Genomic DNA, 23133 nt, shown 5'->3' on the forward strand with positions numbered 1-23133 from the left:
TTTATTAGCTTGAGTTTGTAATTTGAGTCTCAGCATTTGCAGTGTTTTTGCCAATAAGTGATACAGGAAGGTGGGGATGTTTGGCAAAGTCAATACAAAATAAATACGAAAACCAAATAATTATAACTATGTTAATCTGTCAGACCATAGAGATAATTAAAAGGCTCTAAATATGACTCTGCAATGAAATACAACCAATGTATTTGTGGAACACACTAATGCTGAGCGCAGCCATTTCAAAATCATGATACTAGCCTAAAAATTGAGAAGTGTTTAAACATGAATATTGTGCTGTGTCTTCAGCCTGCTAGTCTTTAAGCTGCTGGTGATGAAAGGTTGCAGTTTTGTCACATTTCCTGCTTTCTCTCTGCACCTCATGAGCAATGCAACGTCACTTTCTCAGAAAAGTGAAGAAATTATCATTATCAAAGGGGGGCACTAGAATCGGCAGCCAGAGGCCAAACTCACAAGACTGCAGGCAAAGTCAGAAGAGCTGCTAGCACAGGATCCTCCATGCAGGGGGAATTGGCCATTCTAGCAGCAGTCCAAAGGAGCTGTAGGAAGTATCTTGGTGACTCCCAGGGGGAAGTCACAATCCACATTTGACTTCAGAGTGACAGTGATCTCTGTCCATCTCTGAGCAACTCCATTCAAGCAACACATGTTGCAGCAGAGACAGATTGGCAAATGATATTTCTAGAGGAGCTGGCTGTGTCAGTCATGTGAGCGTTGTGGCTTTTGGATCTCAGCTCTCTATCTGCATATGCAGTAAAATTCATGTGAAGGTCAGGATCTGGGGGACTTGGAGCAGGGCCTGAGGGTCACAGCCCCGGGGAGCATGTCTGTGCAGGAGTTCTGTGCATCCAAGTGCACATGGCTGTGCCCAGACATAGGACTTGGTCGTCACTGGCTGCAGTTCACAATCATGTGAACGGTTTTTCCTAAGTAATAACTTTAAATTTCATCTAGCTGTTTCATGAATAAAACATTCCCCTTTTAAAGGCTCTAAGGCAAAGGTGGATTTCATGTTTCTAGAAATCAACTGGATTGGAAATGCACATGCCTCAGTTTTGTTCATTTAATTTTGACTTTTAAGAACATGTTTCTTTTGCTTTGGAATCTTTGGGAAAAATGGAATATACCTATCAAGACAGAAGAAAATAATCATAATACGAAATTATTTTAATTTCTATGCATTGTTGATATCATACATACTCTACTGCTGCCCCTCAAGTGATGTGAGAAGTGATGCCTTTTGGAAAGAAACATGTTGCATAGCTTGATTATCATTTATAAGCAAGGCTATATAATTTGGCATTCTGGGGCAAACTCCATTGCCCATCAAGTGTGTTCCCTGGACACCTGCCTCAGAGTACCCTAACATGGCAGAGTGGTGTAGTCCAAGTCGGTTTTGCACATCCGTGACAGTTGTCTTTGGCTTCATGCCTCAGTGGGGGGACCCACAAAAACTTTTATGCTGCAGAGGTTATCTAGAATGCAGGTGAGAGGAGGAGTGGGCCTTTCTCTCTGTGCCTGCACAGAACATATGATGTTGGCTTGGGAACGAGTGAGCACTAATATGAAAGAATATCTGGCTCAGTAGGTGTGTCTTCAAGGGCATTCATGTATTAGGCTGTCATTTGCATGTTTCTTCGGTGTATACTAATGGAGTTGAGAATATGTCATTCCATGCTATACAGCATCAAGAATTCAGAGTCCTGATTTCCTTGCAGTAAAGTCAATCAAAAACAGAGTAGCAAAACAGCTTCATTCCTGAGAACTTCATGCTGCACTTAGTGCCCAACAGTCTGTATGATACATTACTCTTATTCCAGCTTTATTTTGTAAATCAGGAGCAGTACATTTAAAGGCTTTTCTAATGTAATGCTTTATGCCTGTTGATACTTCACAGTATCTAATCTCTTCTGTTTATCTTTTCAGCTTTCACAGCTTATAGTAAATGCAGGTGGAGTTGCTGCTGTGATTGATTGTATTGGCAGCTGCAGAGGGACTGTCAGACTGCCTGGCATCATGATGCTTGGTTATGTAGCAGCTCATTCGGAGAACCTGTCAATGGCAGTGATTGTCTCCAAGGTTAGCTATCACTTTGTCGTCTTCCTGTAATTCTTCAGTGGTATTCTGAGAAAGAGATACAAATTAACACAGGCAGAGAATGTATTTTGTGACAGAATTATATACTTGCTGTTGACGAATGCACTTTCTTCTAATATTGCTGCTTGCTATGGCTGAAATTATGTGGTAACCTGATCAAAGTGTGTCTTTATGAAGTTGAACCTTTTATAAAATGTCCTGGATTAGTTTGTGAGCATCCATTTGTATTACAGTACATGATTTTTCTGTGTTGCAATTGCATGGGTACAGAAAATAAGTCAGTGAACTTCTATGGTCTGTTTCCTCTTAAAATGGATATTTGTGGCTACCTCAAAACCCTTTTTGAAACAAGAATGTTTAATGACACATTCTTCATTGCACTAGCATGACTCTGCTAGTACTGCTAGAGTAGTCTTGCAACAGAAATCTTTAGACTTGAAAAGGCCTCAGTTTCTAATGTAGTATGGTTTGATTCAGTTGTGCAAGTGACATTTCAAATGAGATAAGCTATACATTTTCAGGTTTAAATAAATTCTAATGGGCAACGATACAGAAGGGAGAGAATTTGCAATATTTGCAATAGGTGAAATTAGTGCCTGACATAATATTCTGATGTGAATAATGCTAACGAATGACAGGAGGAAGGAAGTAATTTCACTGAGCATTGTTAGCCCATTTTCACACTATGTCAGTCATTTAAAATATACTGTATGAGTGGAAACAACAAAACAATGAAACTGGAGGAACAGAAATGTCTTCTAGTAGGAGTGCAGGTTAAAAAATGGAAATTACTACAACATAACATCAGTAAGTACGCAGGGAAGGTAGGAGTGATCAAAAAAATGCTCTTCTGCATTTGAAAACTAAAGAAATAGACACTTTTTCCTTGGCCTCTCTGGAGGCCCTCCTCCTCTGGATGTGTCTCTGTCTCTCCACTTTCAGGGATGCCTAGAGCAAATATGCTCCTGCTGTTGAGTGCTTGACATTAAGGGGGATGAATCCAGGATTAAGTTCATGAGGAAGCACCTAAGTGATAAATTTTTGAAGAATAATAACGGTTGCTACCACAACTGAATGGGAGTGCAGTGCAAGATTTTGTAGGGGTCTGTGCAAACTGTCATGAAATTAAATATTTTAATGAATGATCCACAAAAGAAACCCAAATCAACCCAAAACCCATTTAAAAAAAAAGTTGTTTCAGGGGAAACCAAGCTTGTGGAGTGGTACCTAATGCTGAGGACAGGGCTTGGTAAACTGGAACCATTTGAAAGAAAAGCACTGTGGCATAACCACATGTAGTTACACATCTATGATGTTGTGATGTAAAGTGACAGCTCCATTCCACGGTACTGTATCCTGGAAAGGATGAATTTTGAAAAATGATTTTTGGGGTCATACTAGACAAACACTTCATTGTGGTCTTCTGCTGCAGTGCAGTGGCAAAAAAAAAAAGACAATTCAGTCCTTTGTGGTATTAGAGTGGAAGATGAAGCATTATTGGAAAAGAGAAGTTAATCTATGTGTAGTACTAGTGCATATAGTTCTGTTGTCTGTATTTGAAAAGGATCTTGAAAAAAACCTGAAGAATGTGCAGAAAAGACTGAAAAATGATCCATGGGGTGGAGAAAAAGGTTTTCTAATTAGAGGTTTAGTAGCCTTGCCTTACCTAAAGTAGCATGAAATGATTCCTATTGAAGCATCCTGGCATAAAATACCAGCTACTAAGTAGCTCCATAATCTGTGGAGAAAGGATAAAGACTGTGACCCTGAACCAGAAGAACTTCAGTAGCAACTGGATGTGAGTGAGGTATTCTCCATCTCTTGATGTCTTCAAATCAAGAGTTGAAAACTTTCTGGAAGTGATTGGATGAGTCAAACATGAACTACTGGACTCAAGAAGAGGTTGATAATTTGAAATTTAGTGCTGTGGATAAAAAAAAAAAAAAAGACTCAATGATTGAGCCCTTCTGGTCTTAAACTGCTCTCATAGATTCATAAACGCTTAAATTCTTTTATTTTCAATCTGACAAAACTGAAGCTTTTACTCTTAATACAGCCTGAATTGTGTCATGTATTCCTTTTATCCCTTAAATTTGTGTTAGCTCAAGCTGCCTTCTAACTTAGAACATTGAATCTCTTTTTTCTTTAACTAAATTTGTTAAGATATATTAAAAATTCTTGCTAGTCATGATGTTGTAAAAATATGACACCACTATCATGCGTTCTCTTATAGCTTATTTTAGAAGAAAAGTGTATATAGAGAAACATTTTCTAACAATCTGTGTCAGTTTCAAGTTGTCCTTCCCTGGTGTAGATTTGTAAAGGTTGTGCTTTTGATTAATGCTACAGGGAATACCACCACTGTGTGCCTGCTTGATAGAAGAACATGAAGATCATATTAAGGCAGCAGCTGCTTGGGCCTTGGGGCAGGTTGGAAGGCATACTCCTGAGCATGCACGTGCTGTTGCAGTAGCCAACGTGCTACCCACACTGCTTGCTATGTATATGGACACACGCAGTTCAGAAGATCTTCAAATGAAAGCAAGTATATTTGTAGTATCTGCAGTATGAGATATTTATTGTAATCAACAGGTATAAGTGCTTAAAAACTACTAAATGGTATGTGCTTTTATTGATGTTCATCGAGTCACAGATTTCCTGGGTGTAGGGTGTCTGAAGGCTGCATGTCATTTTTTAGGACTAGCTGGTCCTAATGGGTGTGCATATGGTGCATACCAAATCATATGGTAGAGCCACAGCAGTCTAGTCCCTCATTTTCTTCCCAGTTTAGAACAGAGTTGCATACATCCATAAATGTTGTAATTTCTTATGAGTGAATAATTTCTAATTACATTTTTTTTTGAAAGTGTAAGCTCTTGTACAAAATATTTTAGTCCTTGTAGTAGATTTGCTTACATTTTTATTATTATAATAAAACTGTAACAAATACTCAAAGCTTTGCTTTTGAAAACATGCAACTGTTCATGTTTAGGGCCTTCCTTGTGTGGGAGCTAGTAGAGTTGCAGTTTGGTAAAGTGTATTTTTGAGCGACAGTAAGTGAACAGTCAACTTTGAGTCTGTTTTCAGAAACTAAGCACTGATGTACAACTGTTTCGCTCTCTCTTTCCCTCCTTACCTGGACGGTAGTGCACTTTGCTATCCCAGACCAGCAGACTCTCCTAGTAAGCCACTTCTAAAATACAATCTTTTAAAATGTGTTTTGATTTAGCTTTCTTATTATATTACAGTACTTCAATTTACTTAAAGGATCTACTCCTGCTTCCATTGTAGTCAAAGGAAAATTGCCATTACTTTGACCGTAGATAACATAATAAGAATATGATGCACTGTAGGTTTTGAGGTTTAATAAATCTAAGTAGAAAATTGATTCTTCATTAAGTGACCTGATAGATATAATAGTTTTTATTCAGTAAATGCTCTTTGAGAATTCTGATCAATTTGCTTTTTTGATCAGACTTCAGTGATATATAACATGAATTCTTCTTGTTTTCATTGATGTCTTACTAGAGAAATTTTATTTTGCATTTCAATAGACTAAAAAAGCCTTAAAGAACATCCTTCAGAAATGCACGTATCTTCCAGCACTTGAACCATTGCTGCATGATGCTCCTCCCAATATTATGAAACATATTGTTGGGCAGTTTAGTAAGGTAAGAAAAGGCTCTGCTTGATGAGTAATATGTTAATTGTTTTCTGTTTAGCAAGGAAGCTATCTTTCCAAAGATGAAGTCTCTCTAAAGGTGTCAGTTGTTTTCTCAGGATCCTCAAGCATCCCCTGCAGAAGCAGTTTGGAGCATCCTGTTCTTTTGTCTGATAAAGCTAGATACTGTTTCATCTGGAACCTGCCATAATTCATCCTAAGACTGGGAAAACAGTTGCTTATAAGCAACGTGGTTTTTTTCTTCCTTGCCTCTTGAGATTAAGTGGAATATTAACTCACGTGCAAATATTTTCAGTGAGCCAATGTATCACATAAATCCCAGTCACATCTGTTTTAGATAAAGTACAAGCTGTCTGTACAGGAGTGACTTAAGTCAGGTATTTTACAATGGTCTAGAGTATAAAGGCTTCACCACTTTTATCCTCATTAATTTTCAGTCTCAATTAAGTAAGTGTAAAAAATCCCGAATCTTTTCTCATCCCTCCCAAAATCTGAAACTGTTTGTTGTTAATTACATTGTTGATTTGAGCACAGCATGTAAAAAGTGATACAAATTAATTAAAATATTTCAAATTATTTAAGTAATTGCTAACTAATCAGGAGATTTGCAGTGTCTGCAATGTTCACCAGCTGTTGGGAATCCTGCTCAACTATAGACTGTCTTTTGTGCAATACCCTGCAGTGTAATCTGTTAGCAGGGTGTACCAGGCTCTCTTGGTGAGATGTTCCTTCTGGAAACGGCCAAGTAAAACACTCTTGATACTCAGTTCTGATTATCACAGACCTGGAAGCACTACTGTTTGTAGTGCATATTCCTGATTACATTGCCACACTTAGGTTTGTCCTGTCTTCTTGCCAAGTCTGTACAAAGACTGGAGATTTGCACAGAATCCAATGCCTTTTGCTTCTGTGTGCTGACTGGAGCTATTAATGAGCTGAGTGCATAGTAATTGGTTACCCAGTGTATAGATTTGAATGTTGTTTGCTGTTGAAGTGGTTTTGTACCCTTCCTATCAGCTGATGTTTTGTTCCGTTTCGTTTTTCTTCTTCAACATTGTATTAAACAAACTATACTTGTCTGGCATTTGGTCTTCTGAAGTATACATTTAAAATTAAGTTCTCTGCAGTAAAAGCATTTTTTTCTCCTGTACTGTAGCTTCAGAATTTCCTATTCTTAGAGCTGTGGTGTATTACTTCTGTGGGCTTATTTATAGCACACTTATTTCCAAGCTGTGCTTCAGAGTGGGATGCTATCCGTTCTCGGTGCTGGACTGTGTCATTTTAGCATTATCGTTTTCAGGGTCTGTGCAATTCTGTGCTGTCTTCCTTTGGACTGGGGGAAGGGACTGTGTCTCAGAGGTGCTGTCTGTCTTTAGGGCCTCTTCCAAGATAGTTTTCTGCTGTCTTATCCAGCCTGGGAGTCACAGTGTGGAGGAGGAAGGTAGGGAAAGGGCCATCTCCTGTCTCCTTGATAATTCCTCCTTGGCAGCTCTTGTTGTGGGAGATACATGGAAACAGCCATCTTTTCAGTTCCCACAACGAAATGATCACAGTTGTTCTGACACTTCTATGGAGCATATAATAGGGAGAAGTCTCTATGCTCCTCTGTTTTTTCTTTACCTGTCTGTTGATTTTGTACAGCCTAGAGGGACCAGAGAAATGAAGGCTGTTTGCCTATATGCATGGCAGAAATCCTTCTTTTCTTTCAGCCTTTTAGGCAATCCATTCCTCCTTCGAGGTTCTTGTTTTACACTGAGATAGAGTCAAATTTATGGCTTGGTTTGTCTGACTAGCGTGAAGGCTTACAAAATGCTTTTGCCCCCATAGTATGTAACTCTCAGAGTTGGTTTTAAACCTGTCTGGTTTTCTTGTAGATGCAGCTGACGTCTTGCATTATCTCTCCCTCCCCCCCCCCCCCCTTTTTTTTTTTTAATATTATTGCAGCCCTGTGGGCCTATGGACTACATGCTGTCATTCTCCCTTGCCTAGCCCAGCCCCCACCTCCCTCCCTCCTTCCCTCCCTCCCATCCTCTGGACAGAGCTGCACATTGGCATCACTGAGGGAGCGCAGAATGTATTGTCTGATCATTTCTGCTTCTTATCCCCTTTGGCTGCAGAAACTTCACATTTTTGCTTTGTGTGTGTGTGTGTGTGTTTGTAAAAGGCTTCCATGACTACACAGTGTGTTGTAGGATTTTAATATCTAGGAATTTAATAGTAGCATGTAATGCTTCAAGGCTGCATTGTTCACTTGCAACAATTCTCAGTATTGTTTTCATGCACTAATCTATACTAGATCATTATAATGATATAAAATTCTACTCTACAATTAAACTGTGGGAATTGACATAAAAGACCTGAATAACTTGGTTTAAGTGGAACAGATGCTGTTGTTATTCCATGTTAGTGTTCTGGTTTTATTATCTATTTAATCTCCACAATCTTATTGTCTCTGTAGGAATAATTCAAGAAATATTATTTATGTAAAGATAAATATTCAATTCATTATTTTTATATGTGTTATGTATTAAAGTACATATGTTATAACCATAAAGGGCTGGTTTATGATTTTTTTCCTGTACAACTGGGTGTTAAAATACAGTAGTCATTACAGATGTTGTACGTCTGATGTTCCATTTTATCTGTCCTCTGAATTAAAAACAGATAAACAATATTTGAGCCTAGTAGCATAGAGATTCCTTTAAAAGAAAATATTTCTTTTTTTTTTTAATGTACTTTTCTGTGTGTAGGTGTTACCACATGACAGTAAAGCACGTCGTCTCTTTGTAACAACTGGTGGACTTAAAAAGGTTCAAGAAATAAAAGCAGAACCTGGGTCACTGCTTCAGGAATATATCAACACTATTAACAATTGCTATCCAGAGGAAATAGTAAGGTAGGGAAAATGAAATTTAAAAAAATCATACTTTTAACATTGTTAGATGTTTTTCACAGGAACAACGCAAAGCAAGGATTTAAAATATTAATTTATCTTCTGCATGAATTTTGTTTTTAATAAAACAGCGTAACATTTGGTTAACTGCCCCAGTGGTAACACAACCGCTAGACACATACTTTTGAATACTTTCTCTTTTCTGATTGTTTTTGGAATCAAATTTCTTTGTCTGTAAACAAAGCCCAAATAATCAGGTTCTTACAGGAAACTGGGAAGAAAAGTCAGTCCTGCACTACCCAGACAGGCTCTGAGGCTTCAGCACAACCGCTCTCATATTAATGAATGTCTGTAGGAAGTTCAGTTTATCTTGGTAACGTATTTGTGGATTACTCAGGCTCCAAAATACAGGTATTGGTGAATCTTTGGTTGCATCCTTGACTTCCCTAAGAGCCTGTCTGAACTAGTGTATTCAGAGGCTCCTTTGAAACTTCCTCTGATGTAGAGGGTCCAGAGGCTTTCCTGCACAGTTGCTCTGCCCACAGCTGCCCTTCCTCCCCCAGCCTCATCATGAGGCTTAAGTGTTATATAAAAGGACCATACACCAGCTGTCTGCACCAAGTTGAACTTTGCCCTTAATGAATACAGAAACACTATTAAATAGCTTACAGTCAAAATGTCACCATCCTAAATTGTAATAATGAGAGAAATGCCCTCCTAGATTCTAGATATCCATTTACCAGTCCTTCACTCCATCAACACATCAAAAGGATGTTGTACTCGTGCACTCCCTCTACAGGCTCTGAAAATCTGCATCATCAATTTTAATTATAGCAACAGAGTTCTTCAGCTAATAGTAGCCACAAACTAAGTCACGCAAAATGAAGCCCTGTTTGTCTCCACAAGGAAAAGCCAGTGGCTGTCAAATGGGTAAAAGCAAAATCATAAAGAAACTTTATTCTGCAGCTAATACTTTAGAGGGAAAGAGGACATTTGCTTACGCTTTTGTGGATATAATTAATGTTGCTTTGTTACATCTATTTTTTTTTTCCCCTGTAAATGAAACAAAGTTACTCATGTAGGCTGGGACGTAATAAAGAAAAGGGCCCCTTTGAGTGTCTCCTGCTTGCCTCTTTGTGCTACTGCCTGATGCTGGTTGTGCTGCCTGAGGCACAGCTGCTATAATAGACTCCAGCTCTGGGTTTGTCCTGGAGACCTGTTATTTTAGGCTGTTTGCAGACTGAATATAATAATGCATTGAAAAGTTAGCTTTACAATCAGAGCACTAATATGAGTTTTAAAAAGAGTTACATTATGCAGAAATCATCCAGAAAATGAAAATCAACAAGGTAAATGGATCTTCCTTCGGTGTGAAAACATTGGGGATTTCTACTTGAATACGTTTTAGGCATGCATTACATGGAAGCATGTTCCTCTCTCTCTCTAGTTAAAGCTTCCAGGGCTCAGAGATGACAATGTACATGCCTGCAAAACCAGAAATGTACTGAGATGTATGTTTTTAGAACAACACGGTAATAAATTTCAGATGCTCTTAACCTGGAAGACAAGAACTAAATGCAGCTTTGGTGATGTTTGCATATTGGAAGCATGTAGTTGGTCCATTGTGGAAAACCAACTGAATGACAGCAGGACAATAATGGCACCATAGAGTCCTACTCTAATGAAAACCTATTGGATAATCTCCGTCCTTGAGTTGGCATTAGAGACAGAAGGTCATTGTGATAAATTTTTTTGTTCCAGAATCAATGTCTCTCGCATTGATGTAGGCTTCACATTAGCTTTGGGGTGTGTGCTTATGTTTGACGAACAGCAGTAGACTATTGTCGTCTGGCAGCCTATGGTTCTGTGTAAACTCATGCTTTTTTATTAAAGGCCATAATTTCAAAAGAAGTTAACATCTACATTTGTCAGTGAAGACAATGCTTATGGCTGCTGAACCTATCTAAAAACTAGCCACTTACCTACATGCCCTAAAAGAAGCTAAACATATTTTTGAAAACCTGACTTTCAAGTATAAATGATAATGTAAGTTGAAAAGCAGGCTCTTAAAACATTGGAATAACTGTAGAATTCCTTGACCAGTGTTTAATGCTAGGATTTTTCCTGATCAATAGAAATATGAATAGTGTTTCATTACTTAGCACAGAACATGCCTTGTAGTCTAATGCACAAACAAAATGTTTCTCTTTCAGGTATTATTCCCCTGGATATTCTGAGATACTTCTGGAAAGGGTGGAAAATTACCATCCAGTTTTATAAACTTCAATTTTTTATTAGAGCTGTATTTCACATTTATGCCTTTATGACTGTAATACAAATACAGCTGTTGAAACTCGTTTGATTCTGAAATCTCCTTCTACTGTTTGAACTACTGAAAGAGCTCAGCAATTCCAGCAAGCTATATTTTGTTCTTTATAAACTTGTTTGTTGCTAAGTTTTTGTTCCTTTTTGTTTTTCTCTAACATTACTACCAGATATTGCAGCATATATGAATGGAATTTCATGCAGGGGTGATGATTTATCACAGAAGCTTTTTTAGAATCAGTCATTTCCTTTTCCTTCCACAAGAAAGCTTTGTTATTATCTCATTCAAATTTTAGCCTTCTCGGTACTGTAACCATTTTCCCCTTTTGCCTTTGCATGTTGTTTAGAGCTTCCCAAGCTTGATGAGGGGGAAAAAGCTGGCCCCTGTGCTTTTTCTAATTACAGAATCCATTCTGCACTGAGATATCTCCTACTGCTACCTTTCAGAAAGTAAAGTGATGTGATTTTGCATCTCCAAATATTTTAGTGGCTGCTAAATAAAGAAATCAGATCTGATGATGATAAAAGGCCTGAATTCTGCATGATATGATAGTGTGGTGGTCCTGGCATAGTAGATAATACATCTTCTGCAAAAGTCCTCCTAATTAAGGCAGGATTCACTGTGGAGGGAAGGAGCAATACACTGGTGTATGCATCATTGTTCCTCTTGGAAAGGACAGAGTGAACTTAGAACTTCCATGAGCAGAAAGGGAAGGACCCTGGGAGGTTCCGCTCCATTTGGGTCAGCAGCAAATTTGTGCGGCTCAGAAGAGAGGAGAATTGCTTGGCTGCAGGAACACTGTTAGCAAAGTTCTGAGCACATTCAGAGGAAACCTGAGGATATGCGAGTCTCACTGATTTGAGTGATGGGACTAAGGCTGCTCAGTACTTATTCTTCAGGAGCTGAAATTGCTGCAGAATTGAGTTGAAACGCACGTGGAACTTAGTCTTGAAGTTGCAGATCACATCATCGTGGAGGTTCTTGGAGGTATGAGCTCTTGCCTGTCTGTAGAACATCCTGGAAATATTTTTGCCTTCTTATGTAGAGTGAAAAGACTTTTACATTCTGCTTACTCCTCTGGTGTACTGTAGCAGCAGGAAGCAGCATAGAACCCTTTAGTATTCCCTAATATGTAACTGTTCATTTACCATTTTTTGTTCCTCTAACCGTTTTTCTTTTCCTTGTATGCAGCAGTTTTTGTTGTTTGTTTGTTTTTTTTTTTTTTTTTTTCCCAAAGAGTAATAAACAGTGTTTCTGGAACGGGATGTTGAAATACTGGCAGCCACAAGGAAAGACAATATTTGAAAACCCCCGCAGGAGAGAAACTTGTCTACTTTCTTAAACATATTAACTCAATGAGTTTATAAAGCAGGGATAGTCTCTTCTATTACTTGTAAAACAGGAGCAAAGACTTATTGCAGTTGGAAATGATTTAGAGTGGCTTTTCACTGCCAAATTCCAAATGACTATTTTCTTTTATTCTTGTCAGCATATTTTTCAACAGTTCACAAAAAAATTGATGGGCTATCTTGTGTTAAGGTTTAATTCCACAGAGGGCTGTACTCCTTCTGTAAGGTATTTGGTGCTCTCAGACTCTGCTCTTCAGGAGGAGCAGGGGATGCACAGTACCTTGCTGTATGGAGCCTAACTGAGATGGAAACTGTTGGTGTCGTGAATGCTGGTATAGAAACCACACCAGCTGGGTTCTTTCCTTAGCCCACATCAGAGTGAAAAGTCTTGGAACTGACCAGCTTCTACCAAATGCCTTTTTGTTTTTGGTGTTTATATTCTGACATTATTAATGCTAGGACACTAGTGGAAAAACATTAGGTCTATTAAAAAGATTGTTGTAATACTCAACAATTTTCTCACATGCATTATGGATATTTAAAAATCAAATCTTGTACCATCTCTAAAAGAATATGTAATGGAAGGGCTTCCAGACAATCTTGAAGGATCTGAAACCTTTATTTTCCCTAATGGAATAGAAATGGTGCAGAGGGCTGAATGCCGTTGCAGTGCAGATGGGAGGCAGGATAGGCATAGAGCTGCGTACCCATAGCTGCATCATGTGCTTGGGAGCACACCCACACCACACAATGCTAATGTATATGTTTTGTGCGGAGAGAGCAAAGAGGCTTCAGTCCCCTGACAAATGTGCTCCTGCTGTGTCGCGCTGTGCTACACTGTAAGGATTCCACAGGGTTAAATTTCAATGCCTAAACAATTTGTTCACAGTCTTTTCACAGTCTTTTTCTGATTCCTGACAAAGGAAATGATTGCACAAGGCAAACCTTCAAAGCGATCTGATTGTGCAGAGCACAATCTAAATCAGACCTAGCATAAATACATCTTTACACCAGCTAGGCAGTTCTGTCCTAGGCCAGTGCCTGTTTGGCCTCTTGTCGCAGGGCTCTCCTGGATGATGCCACATCCCATTAGGCTGTGGCAGTGCAAAGTCCTCTCCCACATACTTTGAGACCCCCTCAGCTCTCCGTTGCTGGCAGGCTGCTTCCTTGCATTGTATGTACACCTTGTGGCTGGAGGCTTCCCTGGAGGTACGCGTCTGCACAAGGCAGATCTAGCCTTTTACAGCAGAATTATCACTAATTTGTATTTTAGGCTTACATTAGTAGAGCAAGAGTTGCTTTTTTACTGTAGTGTTTCACAAGCTCTGATGTACAGCGTTTCTATTCCATCCTCTCATTTGGCTTAAGTCATCATCTAAAACTATATTAATGTTTGTAATTGCTACTCTGGCAGGCTTCAAGTGTGTATCATTTGTCTCAATTTCATAGAATAAAATGTAGATTTGCATTTTAATTCATTGTGTAAATGCTGTTTTCATGCTAGTTTGTGACTGTGATGCTAGAGAAGATGAAGAACAGGCTCATTTTGCAGCTTGAGCCTGACACCACCTTTGGATGTTTGTCTCCGCTTACCACTCAACAGTGCCTACTTCTGAGCTTAGCACATATAAGCATTTCAAGTAAGAGTCCCTCTCACAGAGGTGGCTTATTAAGACACACAAAGAAAATTGAGCCAGTGCTTTGGCAGAAATAAATGTAAGCGGAGACAGCCCTTAAATCATTTTGCCGGTTCCTTTGACTGCAGCATTGGGACTTTTCAACCCAAGTCTTTAAAGATCTTCTCTGGGGGCCCGAGCCATGATTTTTGTCTACATTACTACAGCTATTATTACATCTACAGATGTAAACCAGGGCCTTGAAAGAACGTGGATGTGTAAAACTTTACCATATTTCATTCAGTGGATGGATTAACTGGCCTACAAAAGCTCCATTCTTTATCTGAATGACTGGAAACCAAGAGGATCTGAAAAGGGGAAATTCAAGGAGTTCAACTCTTGTGCATGTAATACGTTCTGCATTTCCAGAGGGATTTACCAAGGGATTGCTTTGTCTCATCTGAAGTGATCAATCTGCTGGAGATCTGCATCTTAACAAACAAATGAACAAAATGTTGAAGGAGCTGAATGGAACTGGTGAAGGAAGAAATGAATCTCATTTTGTGAAGTAAGGCATAAAGTTACTGTAATTAGGAAGTGGATGGACTGCACGTAGATCCTCCGTGTTCTTGATTTGATCTAGGGGGTTGTGAATTAGCTTGGCCAAAAGGGAGTTTTAGGCATGGAGGATGCCGTGGGATAGTCTTCAGCTTCTGGTGTAAATTGGAGTCCTCTGATTTCTGGGCATGTAGGGGTGGCTGACTATTGTCCTTTCAGGTGAGGAATCTGTGAAAGCATGCTTGCCTCAGTATCTTCCTTAATGGCTGCTGGGTGTCCAGTATCTTGGTTGTTAGAGTTTTAGATCTCGCTATGTGACCAGGGTAGAAGGCAACTATGGAGTAGCACTAGATTGCAAAGCCAGCGGTTCCACTTCTTGCACTGACATAGGATTGCTTTTATGGTCTTGGATAATTATTACAAATCCCTGTGTATCATCATCTTCAGCTGTGAAGTATCTGTTATACTCCTTTGTTAACTTGCAGAAGTGCTGGGAAAATTAAATTCATATGAGAGGTCGATGCAGCAGAACTTAAGTTCTTTATAACTAATACCGTATTCAGAAAGGAATATTGGTCAAGAACCTACAAAAATTTACCTAGGAAATCTTCGAGATGCTGATTTTTAGAATTTGAGTTGAACTAAAAGCCAGTGGATTTTGTGAGTTTCCTCATCTGACACAATTTGAAGGGATCTTGGAGAAAGAGGAAATTACAATGTCTCTCATGACTATACTAAAACTATTGATGTCATTTTTGTATAATACTTAACTGTTAATATTGATGCTACTACGCTGTATTCTGCAGTCAGCTCTATAATTTAGCTAGTGAAAATACTAATTACATTATTACCGCTGTACTGTATTTCTAGATACTGCACAAAAGATTGAATTAGAAAATACATATAAGCAATACTAAAGCATATTTTGATGATGAGAATGCCTTTTAAACCAGGAAATGCTATTGTGCTGCCTTTCATAAGAAGTTGCTCTTACTTGGGTTAAACACATTTCGTAGTTGTTTGTGTTCCCTCCGACCCAGAGGTCCGATCACGAGGCTCGCTGAGTGCTCAGCGAAGTGCTGAGGACCATGATCTACTGTCTGTAGCAGAAACCGGTTGTGTTCACTATCATGCATCAGCAAGCTACGGAGAGGGACAATGCGAGTGTACTAATGTCATCATCTTAGCAGATTTCCACAGAGATTCTGAAGTCTTGCTTTTTCTTCATAAAAATATGCTTGTTCCTACTGCCAAATTGAGTTAAAGAATAGGTACCCAGATTATCTTTAGCTATTCTATATTTTGTTCCTTTTATAACAAAAATTAAATTTTGAGAGGGGGGAAAGTGTGTTAACCTCTTTCTTTAAAACAAAGTTCTTGATTATGTTTTGTATCAAAATCCTTTGCTCTCAAGGAAAGTTTTGTCTTCGCTGATACATCTGTGCCCTTTGCTCTCAAGGAAAGTTTTGTCTTCACTGATACAGGCTAGTGATGTGTTTTATCCCTGTTGTCCTATTTATAATTAGGTCTGATGGCCTCTGTACGTGTTCACCTTTCAATATTAGGTCAGTGTTAAATCCATTATCAACCTAAAAGGTTGGATTATTACCAAAATTCAGCCTTTGTTGCCCCACAGTGCTATAAATTATATGACAATCTATTGTTAAAAATTAATAATATGCAACATAGAGGTCTGATGGAATCATGTTAATGAGCACACTGAAGCTTCATTGACTTGCAATATCATTAGAGCTCTGAGACAGGTTTATAGCCTTGTGCAAAGTATATTTGTGTTGGTTTAGACACAGTATTTATTTGGTCACACCCAGCCAAATGTTTCCTTACTAAATTAAAATAAATGCTGGTTAGTTCAATGAGCTACAAAGATATATAGCGTAATTTCAGGCTCTCAAGTCACAGAAAATAAGCCCCAACAATGGAAATCAGTAGAGGATCAAAAATGATGGATATACTAGAGTGAATATGAACAAAGAGGGAAGGGAGTTTACTGAGTTGGGCGAAGTTAATTTTTTATGACTCAAGCAATGTATAAAATTTGGAAAGAACAGCTCCCATTTGTAGTCTGCTCTGATCTTTATGTAACCCCTCCCTGTATACGCATACATACACACTTGCAAGCACGGTCAACCAAAATGTAGTCGTAATGATTTCTGTCTTTGCATTCACAAGACTTGCCTCTGTAAAGCATCTTTAGTGGCTGGAGGAGAGCAGGTCATTGGCAGGTCCTCTGCTCACTAATGCAGCTTTATAGTACTCATTTCCCTTACAGTCAGCAGCACCCACCTGATTTCCATTGCAGTGAGAATCGGGCACTGGATCTGCATCACCTGTACTCCTGAGCTCCAGTTTGGACCATCTCCCCATATTTATCTATCTTTTTATATCAGACATGACCTACTAGTAATAAAATCTGTTAAAAGTTTTTGCCATTGACTTGAATTATCATGAGGTCATGAATCATTATTTTAGGCCTAGCCCTTCCTCCTCCAAGTGTTTTTTAAAAACCTGATTTTGTGTTTATGTTAATGTAGACGTGCAGTGGGAATGTTTGGTAAAATTGCTGTTTAATTTACAATAGAAGAATGCTTTAGCAGCTGTTTTATAGCAGTTTAACTACTCTGACCTAAATGACTGTTCTTAAGAGATTGAAAAGTAATTGAAAAGGTGAAAAAGTCCAGGACTGTCCTCTCTTTTTTGTGCATTTTGTGTGTTTCTTTTTAAAAACATCTTTGAAACGGATTTATAAACAATTTGAATTCCTCTGCAGAATTCAGATGAGAGAGGAAAGAATGCCAGTTTACTGGGACTTGTTCTCTGACCACCTGAGAAAAATGAGTTTTTCATCCTCTTGAACATCATCTGGAGTTATAATAAAATGTACTCTCAGCTGGATTCCCTCTGTGTGAAAATAGACAGAGCGACATCATTGCACACCTAAAGTTAGGACACAGAACTACAAACGCAATCTGAAATCTGGATTTTTCCTGCTCGGAGGAGACCACAAGTAATTTTCTGTAATCTGAATGAAAATTATTTGAATCTTGAGGGAGGGGTATACCTCCCCCTTCCCCTCAACCTGAGTAGTCCTAAGGACCAGAGCCAGAGATCCTTTTATACACAGCTAAGTCGCCTGTCAGGATTATAGTGTGAAAATCCCTAGCAATAGCCTTTGAAGGAACTGAAAAAATCCACAAAACTAAAAGGTAATTTGGGAAAATTCACTAGTAAGCTAGTAAAACTTCAGCTGAATGTTCATTCCAATCTGTTGCAGATGAATGAAATGTGGTGCTAGTGTGTTGGAATCCTGGGGTGACAGACACATGAAGAATACATAAAAGATGGATATTAGTTAACTAGTGCTGCAGATAGGCCGTCCTGCTTGTCTGGGGAGCTGGTCCTGAAAACCCTCAGCCAGGGAAAAGCTTTTGTTGATTTGAGGGTGATTGTGCACTGAAGGAAGGTTCCCGGGCATATGGCAGTCAGATGACGGCAGCGCAGCTCCCGTGATGTGCTCTGGACTGGCGGAATGGTTAGATGACAAAACTCTGCAACTTCACACAAGTGCGCTGTAATTTGAAGCCGTTCTGCAGGGAAACTGTAGGCAGCAAGTACAATTTCTAAGCCTGATATAAATTCCATCCTGTTTACCTGCCATCACTTCTACTGCTGCAGATTAGGAAAGCAAGTGAAAGAACAAAGCAATGGAGAGATTTGATCTGGCTTCATAATGCAATTGAAAAACTCCTCAGTAGAAGAGCATTCTCCATAGCCCCAAAAGCGCAGCACTGAGGTCTTCGCTGTCTTCTGTTGCCATACCATTGTGCCCTGAGTGGGCAGCTGGTCCATTTGCTTCCTTCCCTTTCTCCTGCTGAATGAAATAGTGGTTCAGTCACTTTATTGTGGATTTCCTTCATCTTGTCTCTCTGTCTTTTTGGTTTTTAATTCTTTCATTTGCTTTAACTCAAATTCACTGATGCACATGTCTCCTAGCTGACTTTATCTGTGGGAGAGATGCAAGAATCTCTCCTTTAGCTCCTTCCAATACTTTTCCAGACCTCAGGTACTCCCTCTGTTCCTCGATTCCAGGTTGTGATGCACTTAAATAATTTGTCCTGTGTTTTTGTTTATTTGGCTAATTACTCTTCACATCTCCTTCGGCCCTTCTAAATTACCACTCCACACGTTGCTTGTCATAGTTCACACTCCTTTTGTTTGACTTTGCTTTTTCCAGGGCTAGTTACTGAGTCTTGGCAGAATTGTTATAGCATCTCACAAACAGCTGGTTTTTGCTGTGACAATAGGCTGATGTATGCCTCGAAAGCGAACACACAGGCCTGCATATTAAATGCTTACAGTGTTGTGACAAGCACAACCAATTTTTTGAAATCCTTTAAAAAAAGTTAAGATGGAGATTAAAAATAGGAAATAATTGAAAAGAAACATTCCCGAACTGAGGAGCAGGCATGCTTGAGATGAGCCATGCAGTATCAGCTGCGAGGAAAATCTCAAAGAAGATCTCTTGCAGTGAAAGACTTAAAGAGGAGAGGAAAACACCATGGGCCCCATGATGTCCTGCGCATAGGCAACGTAGCGTGTGGGTGCCTGCACAGTTTCTGCTGGGTTGTATCCCAGTGAAGGGATCACGGAGCAAATGCAGCTCCACTTACCCAGCAAGACAGGGTGTTCTTATTTTACAGAATTCATTTATTGCTTCAAGTATACTGTTTTATCAGATAACTACATCATGATCACTCTGAGCATGTATTTTAGTGACTGCTTTGTTTTGAAGCTGTGTGGAGTACGCTACTGCCTTCATCCTTCTCTCTTCTCTCTGTATCTTTCCTCCACCTTTCCATTACTTTTCCCCATTAATGTTCGATGCACGCTATAAGGTATGTCTGTCAGTGAGTATTACTTTCACCAGCTTTTCTTTGCAGTAGTATGTCTATAAATGGCAGACAGCATCATTCCTAATTACATGTTGCCCCCAGATGCTCCATGGGTGATGCTGATGGATTGCTGTGTGGGTGGTGTTGAAGGGGCTGGGGGAGGGGGAGCAGGGATGCAGCTCCTCTAAGTGGTAGCAGAGGTCTCTCTTCAGGCTGGGCTCATCAGTCCTCCCTCAGTAAAGTGAGCTCAGGAACCTCCAAGATCGTGCATCTGGGCATTGGGAAAGGGGACGTAATGCAGGAAAGGCTTCGGCATACAACCCAAACAAACAGGGAAGCAGGGGGAGCTGGGAGAGACGGGGAATTTACCCTTTACCTGTCACTGCAGAAACCACACAGCACGGAGGGCTGGCAGAATACACAAGCTGCGAAGTCATGCTTTCTTGATTTCAGTCCCCCCCCAGCCCTCAATTCTGTGCCGGGCGGTGTCAGCGCTGCAAGGCAGAGCCGTACGGCGGCAGGCTGCGGCACTCGGAGGGCGCCTGCCCTGCCGGCTGCAGGGGCTCAGCTTCATTTCATTAACGGTATTTCTGACAGTGACCTTCTGCATGGATTAAGATATCCCTGTCATGGTCAAGGGCAGACTGTGCTTTGGAACTGAATCAGGCCATTTTTGGCTACGAAAAGTGTGGCCGTGGAGCTGGCAGACTGAGCCACTGACTTCTACCAGTCGCCTGCTCCGAGGCTGGGTCTGTAGAGGACGTGGGTAGAGGAGAGGCAGGAACGAGCATCGGCAGACCCTGCCTTTAAAAGGGACAGGCCTTCCTGCAGCACAGGGATGGACGTGCCTGCGCCAGCAGACTGAAGAGGAAGAATGGAAAGCTGAGTGATCCTGGACCTTGAAAGGGTGCTCTCCAAACCCCAGAGAAATTCAAGGAAACGTGAGGAGGTGAAAGCAGGGATTTCCAGTCAAGTGTTTGTCGTTTTTGCACAGCCTTTTACTCTTCAAGGGCTGCTAATGGAGAAGGAGGAAGTGAGAGAGTGCACGTGTGCGAAAGCGCATCTGCAGTCTGTTTCCTTCTCTCTTTAACAGTCCTGTGGTCCTTGAAGGGTTTTATATTTAGCGTGCCTAGCAGGTCAGCCTGCCAGCAGGTCAGCTACAAGGAAGACCTGGAGGGAGGCAGGCAGTACTGGCCTTGGGGACTGAAGCAATTGGACTCCATGGGTTTTTACATCCCAACCTTAGTGCCAGGCCGCAAATTTGCCCCATCAGAGTGTGCACTGAAACTAGGAAGTGTCTTGGGACAGTGTGCAGAAGCACATTTAAGAGCGTAAGACATTAACTGCTGCATCAGACCAATGGTCCATCCAGCCCTGAGTCTGTCCCAACAGTGGGAGGAGGCAGTGCTACCTACAGAGAGCAGGTGAGCCTGGTCACATCCTGCGGCCCATCCTCTCTCTACTCTCCCAGCATCCCCAACCGTTGGATTTGGATGTTAGAGGCTCATCACTGCCTAACCCTTCTAGTATCTGCTTGTGGACCCATTGCCCACTCACTCAATTTTATGAAGTTGTTCTAGAGTAACTTGCCCAAAAGAGCTTAGTGTCACATACAAACTTGAGGACTTCACTGTACGCTCCCCTCTTCAGGTACTCACTGAAAATGTTGAGTAAAGCCAGTCCCACCATCAATCCCACAGCGGGGAGACCCTGCTGATGCCTGTCCTCCACCCTGAAAAGTGACTATTAAGCCTCATCTTTTGCTTCATGTCCTGCCTCCAATTTTCTATCCGTAAGAGTCTTTCCTCCCATCCTGTGGCAAGTTAGTCTCTCTGATAACCTTTGGTGTGGAACCTCATCAAAAGCTTTTTCAAAATTTGACTGCTCTGTGTCTGCTGGACCCACTCTCTGTCTTTACTGATGCACTCCGAGGACTGCGGTGTGTTGGTGAGGCAGAGTTTCTCTCTGCAGAAGCCACGCTGCCTTGTTCCCAACAGACCATGTTTATCCCTGTCTACAGTGACTTTATTTTTTCAGACCCTACTACCATTAGCAAGGATGGATGGCAAACTTCCTGGTCTGCAATTCCCAGGATCCCTTCTAAAGTCCTTTTTGTGGCTGGGAGTTGCAATGGCGGCTTGCCAGCCCTCTGGCAGCCTGGTGCTTACCATGCTGGGTTACCCTCCCCATCCCCCAGAAGAAATGAGCACAAAGCTGAAGAACATAGCTAAATACAGACCCTTTGGGCTAGAGAAACACCACAATGAAAAGTTTTTGGCCCAACTATTAAACACAGATATTTCTTACATGACATCTGATGAGGGACAAATGCTGCTAAGGAGACTCTGAGAGGATCCAGCTCAGGAAAGAGGCTGGAAGGCAGCGAAGCCTTTTCTTGTACCCGCTGACAGGCAATGCAGTTTTGCAGGTAATGCTCTTTACTGATCATCACCAAGATGGGGAGAAAGGAAAATACAAAAGAAAAAAAGAAATAGTGAAGAGTAAATAAAAACACAGGAGGCAGCAGTAAAAGATGTCATTTTTTTGTTGGGCTCAAAGTGACTGCCGAGGAGCTTTGTTCTGTGAAGAGAAAGTGCCGCAGCAGGACGGGAACGCTTGGCTTGGGCAGGCTGTCATATCTGTCATCATTATAAGCATGGACAGATGATGATGATCTCTCCATTCTGCTTCTGGTTTTTCTCAGTCTCCAGAGATGCTCATCCAGCTGTTTTCACCACAAAATTTATTCAGCTAATTTGTCCACTTTCCTTTCTTGTTTTCTTACAGTGCTTCTTACCTTCATCAAGCTGGTAGCATCTTCTCTGTGCCCACTGCTACTTTCAGCCTTCCCTGTTCCTGGAGATGCTGACTAAGTTCCAGTGCCCGATGGTGTGTTACTGTCTTCCTCCTGCACTGCTTTTCAGCTTGTCTTTCCCACACAACATGGCATCCCACACCACACGAGGAGGGGGCAAGGCGGTGGGAGAAAAGCAGACAGCGACCGGGGGCTCTTTAAGCGGGTCACTTCTCATAGATACAGGGTCCTTCCTCTCCCCTTATGGCCCCCTCTCTGCACCCATCCCTTGGGTACTGACCCCACATTTATTTTCTAGCCTGCAGCAGCAGTGTATCTAAAACCAGGCAGCTGACAGCACCGCTCGTTCAACTACTGCTGTAAGATTTTGAAGACAAGCAGGTTTCACAAGGCTGCAGCTGAAGGGAAAGAATTTCCGGAAGCCGGTTCCTCTCCAGAGTTTTCAGAGAAGATGTGTATGATCACCGATGCTTTCCAGTCTCGGTTTTTGGTAAGTGAGTTGAAGAAAGGTACTCTAAGTCCTTTTTTTTTTTTTTTTTTTAAAATGATAACTAGGATATAGCAATTGTACCTAGTTAAGTAGCTCTCTGCACCCTGAGCTTGTCACACAGCCTGTGTCTGCGGAGGACCACTCTGAATGAGATTTATATGCGGGCATTTGGTATAATTTGAAACAGACTGAAGCTTAGTGTCGGGGCATTTCATAACATGCAGAGCCTTAAAATTATGATAGAAGTCATCTGGGGACCTACACTGACAGCATGCAACCCTTCTCGCCGGAGTTGTTCCTACCTGCTTACCGCAGCCTGCAAAACAAACAACCACCCATGCAATCGCAGTGCGGAGAAAAAGCCGCTGTGATGGATGATGTC

At 40.8% G+C, this 23133-nt stretch overlaps 1 protein-coding gene across 3 annotated transcripts in view; it reads left to right on the forward strand.

Annotated features, from left to right (window-relative positions):
- SPAG6 (sperm associated antigen 6) overlaps window positions 1-22315 on the forward strand; it is a 47086-nt gene extending 24771 nt beyond the window's left edge. Inside the window, exons 7-11 of one of the 3 annotated variants that reach the window (XM_050891088.1) lie at window positions 1942-2094; window positions 4462-4653; window positions 5667-5783; window positions 8545-8690; window positions 22234-22315. In XM_050891088.1, coding sequence (XP_050747045.1) covers window positions 1942-2094; window positions 4462-4653; window positions 5667-5783; window positions 8545-8690; window positions 22234-22315 — 690 coding nt within the window. Of the gene's footprint in view, window positions 1-1941; window positions 2095-4461; window positions 4654-5666; window positions 5784-8544; window positions 8691-10900; window positions 12235-22233 lie in introns of those variants that run through there. The other 2 variants (XM_050891087.1, XM_050891089.1) reach the window with 2 other exon arrangements.
- Window positions 22316-23133: the final 818 nt, after the last annotated feature.

The sequence above is a fragment of the Gymnogyps californianus genome, chromosome 2, assembly GCF_018139145.2.
Source record: "Gymnogyps californianus isolate 813 chromosome 2, ASM1813914v2, whole genome shotgun sequence".
NCBI classification, from domain to species: Eukaryota; Metazoa; Chordata; class Aves; order Accipitriformes; family Cathartidae; genus Gymnogyps; species Gymnogyps californianus.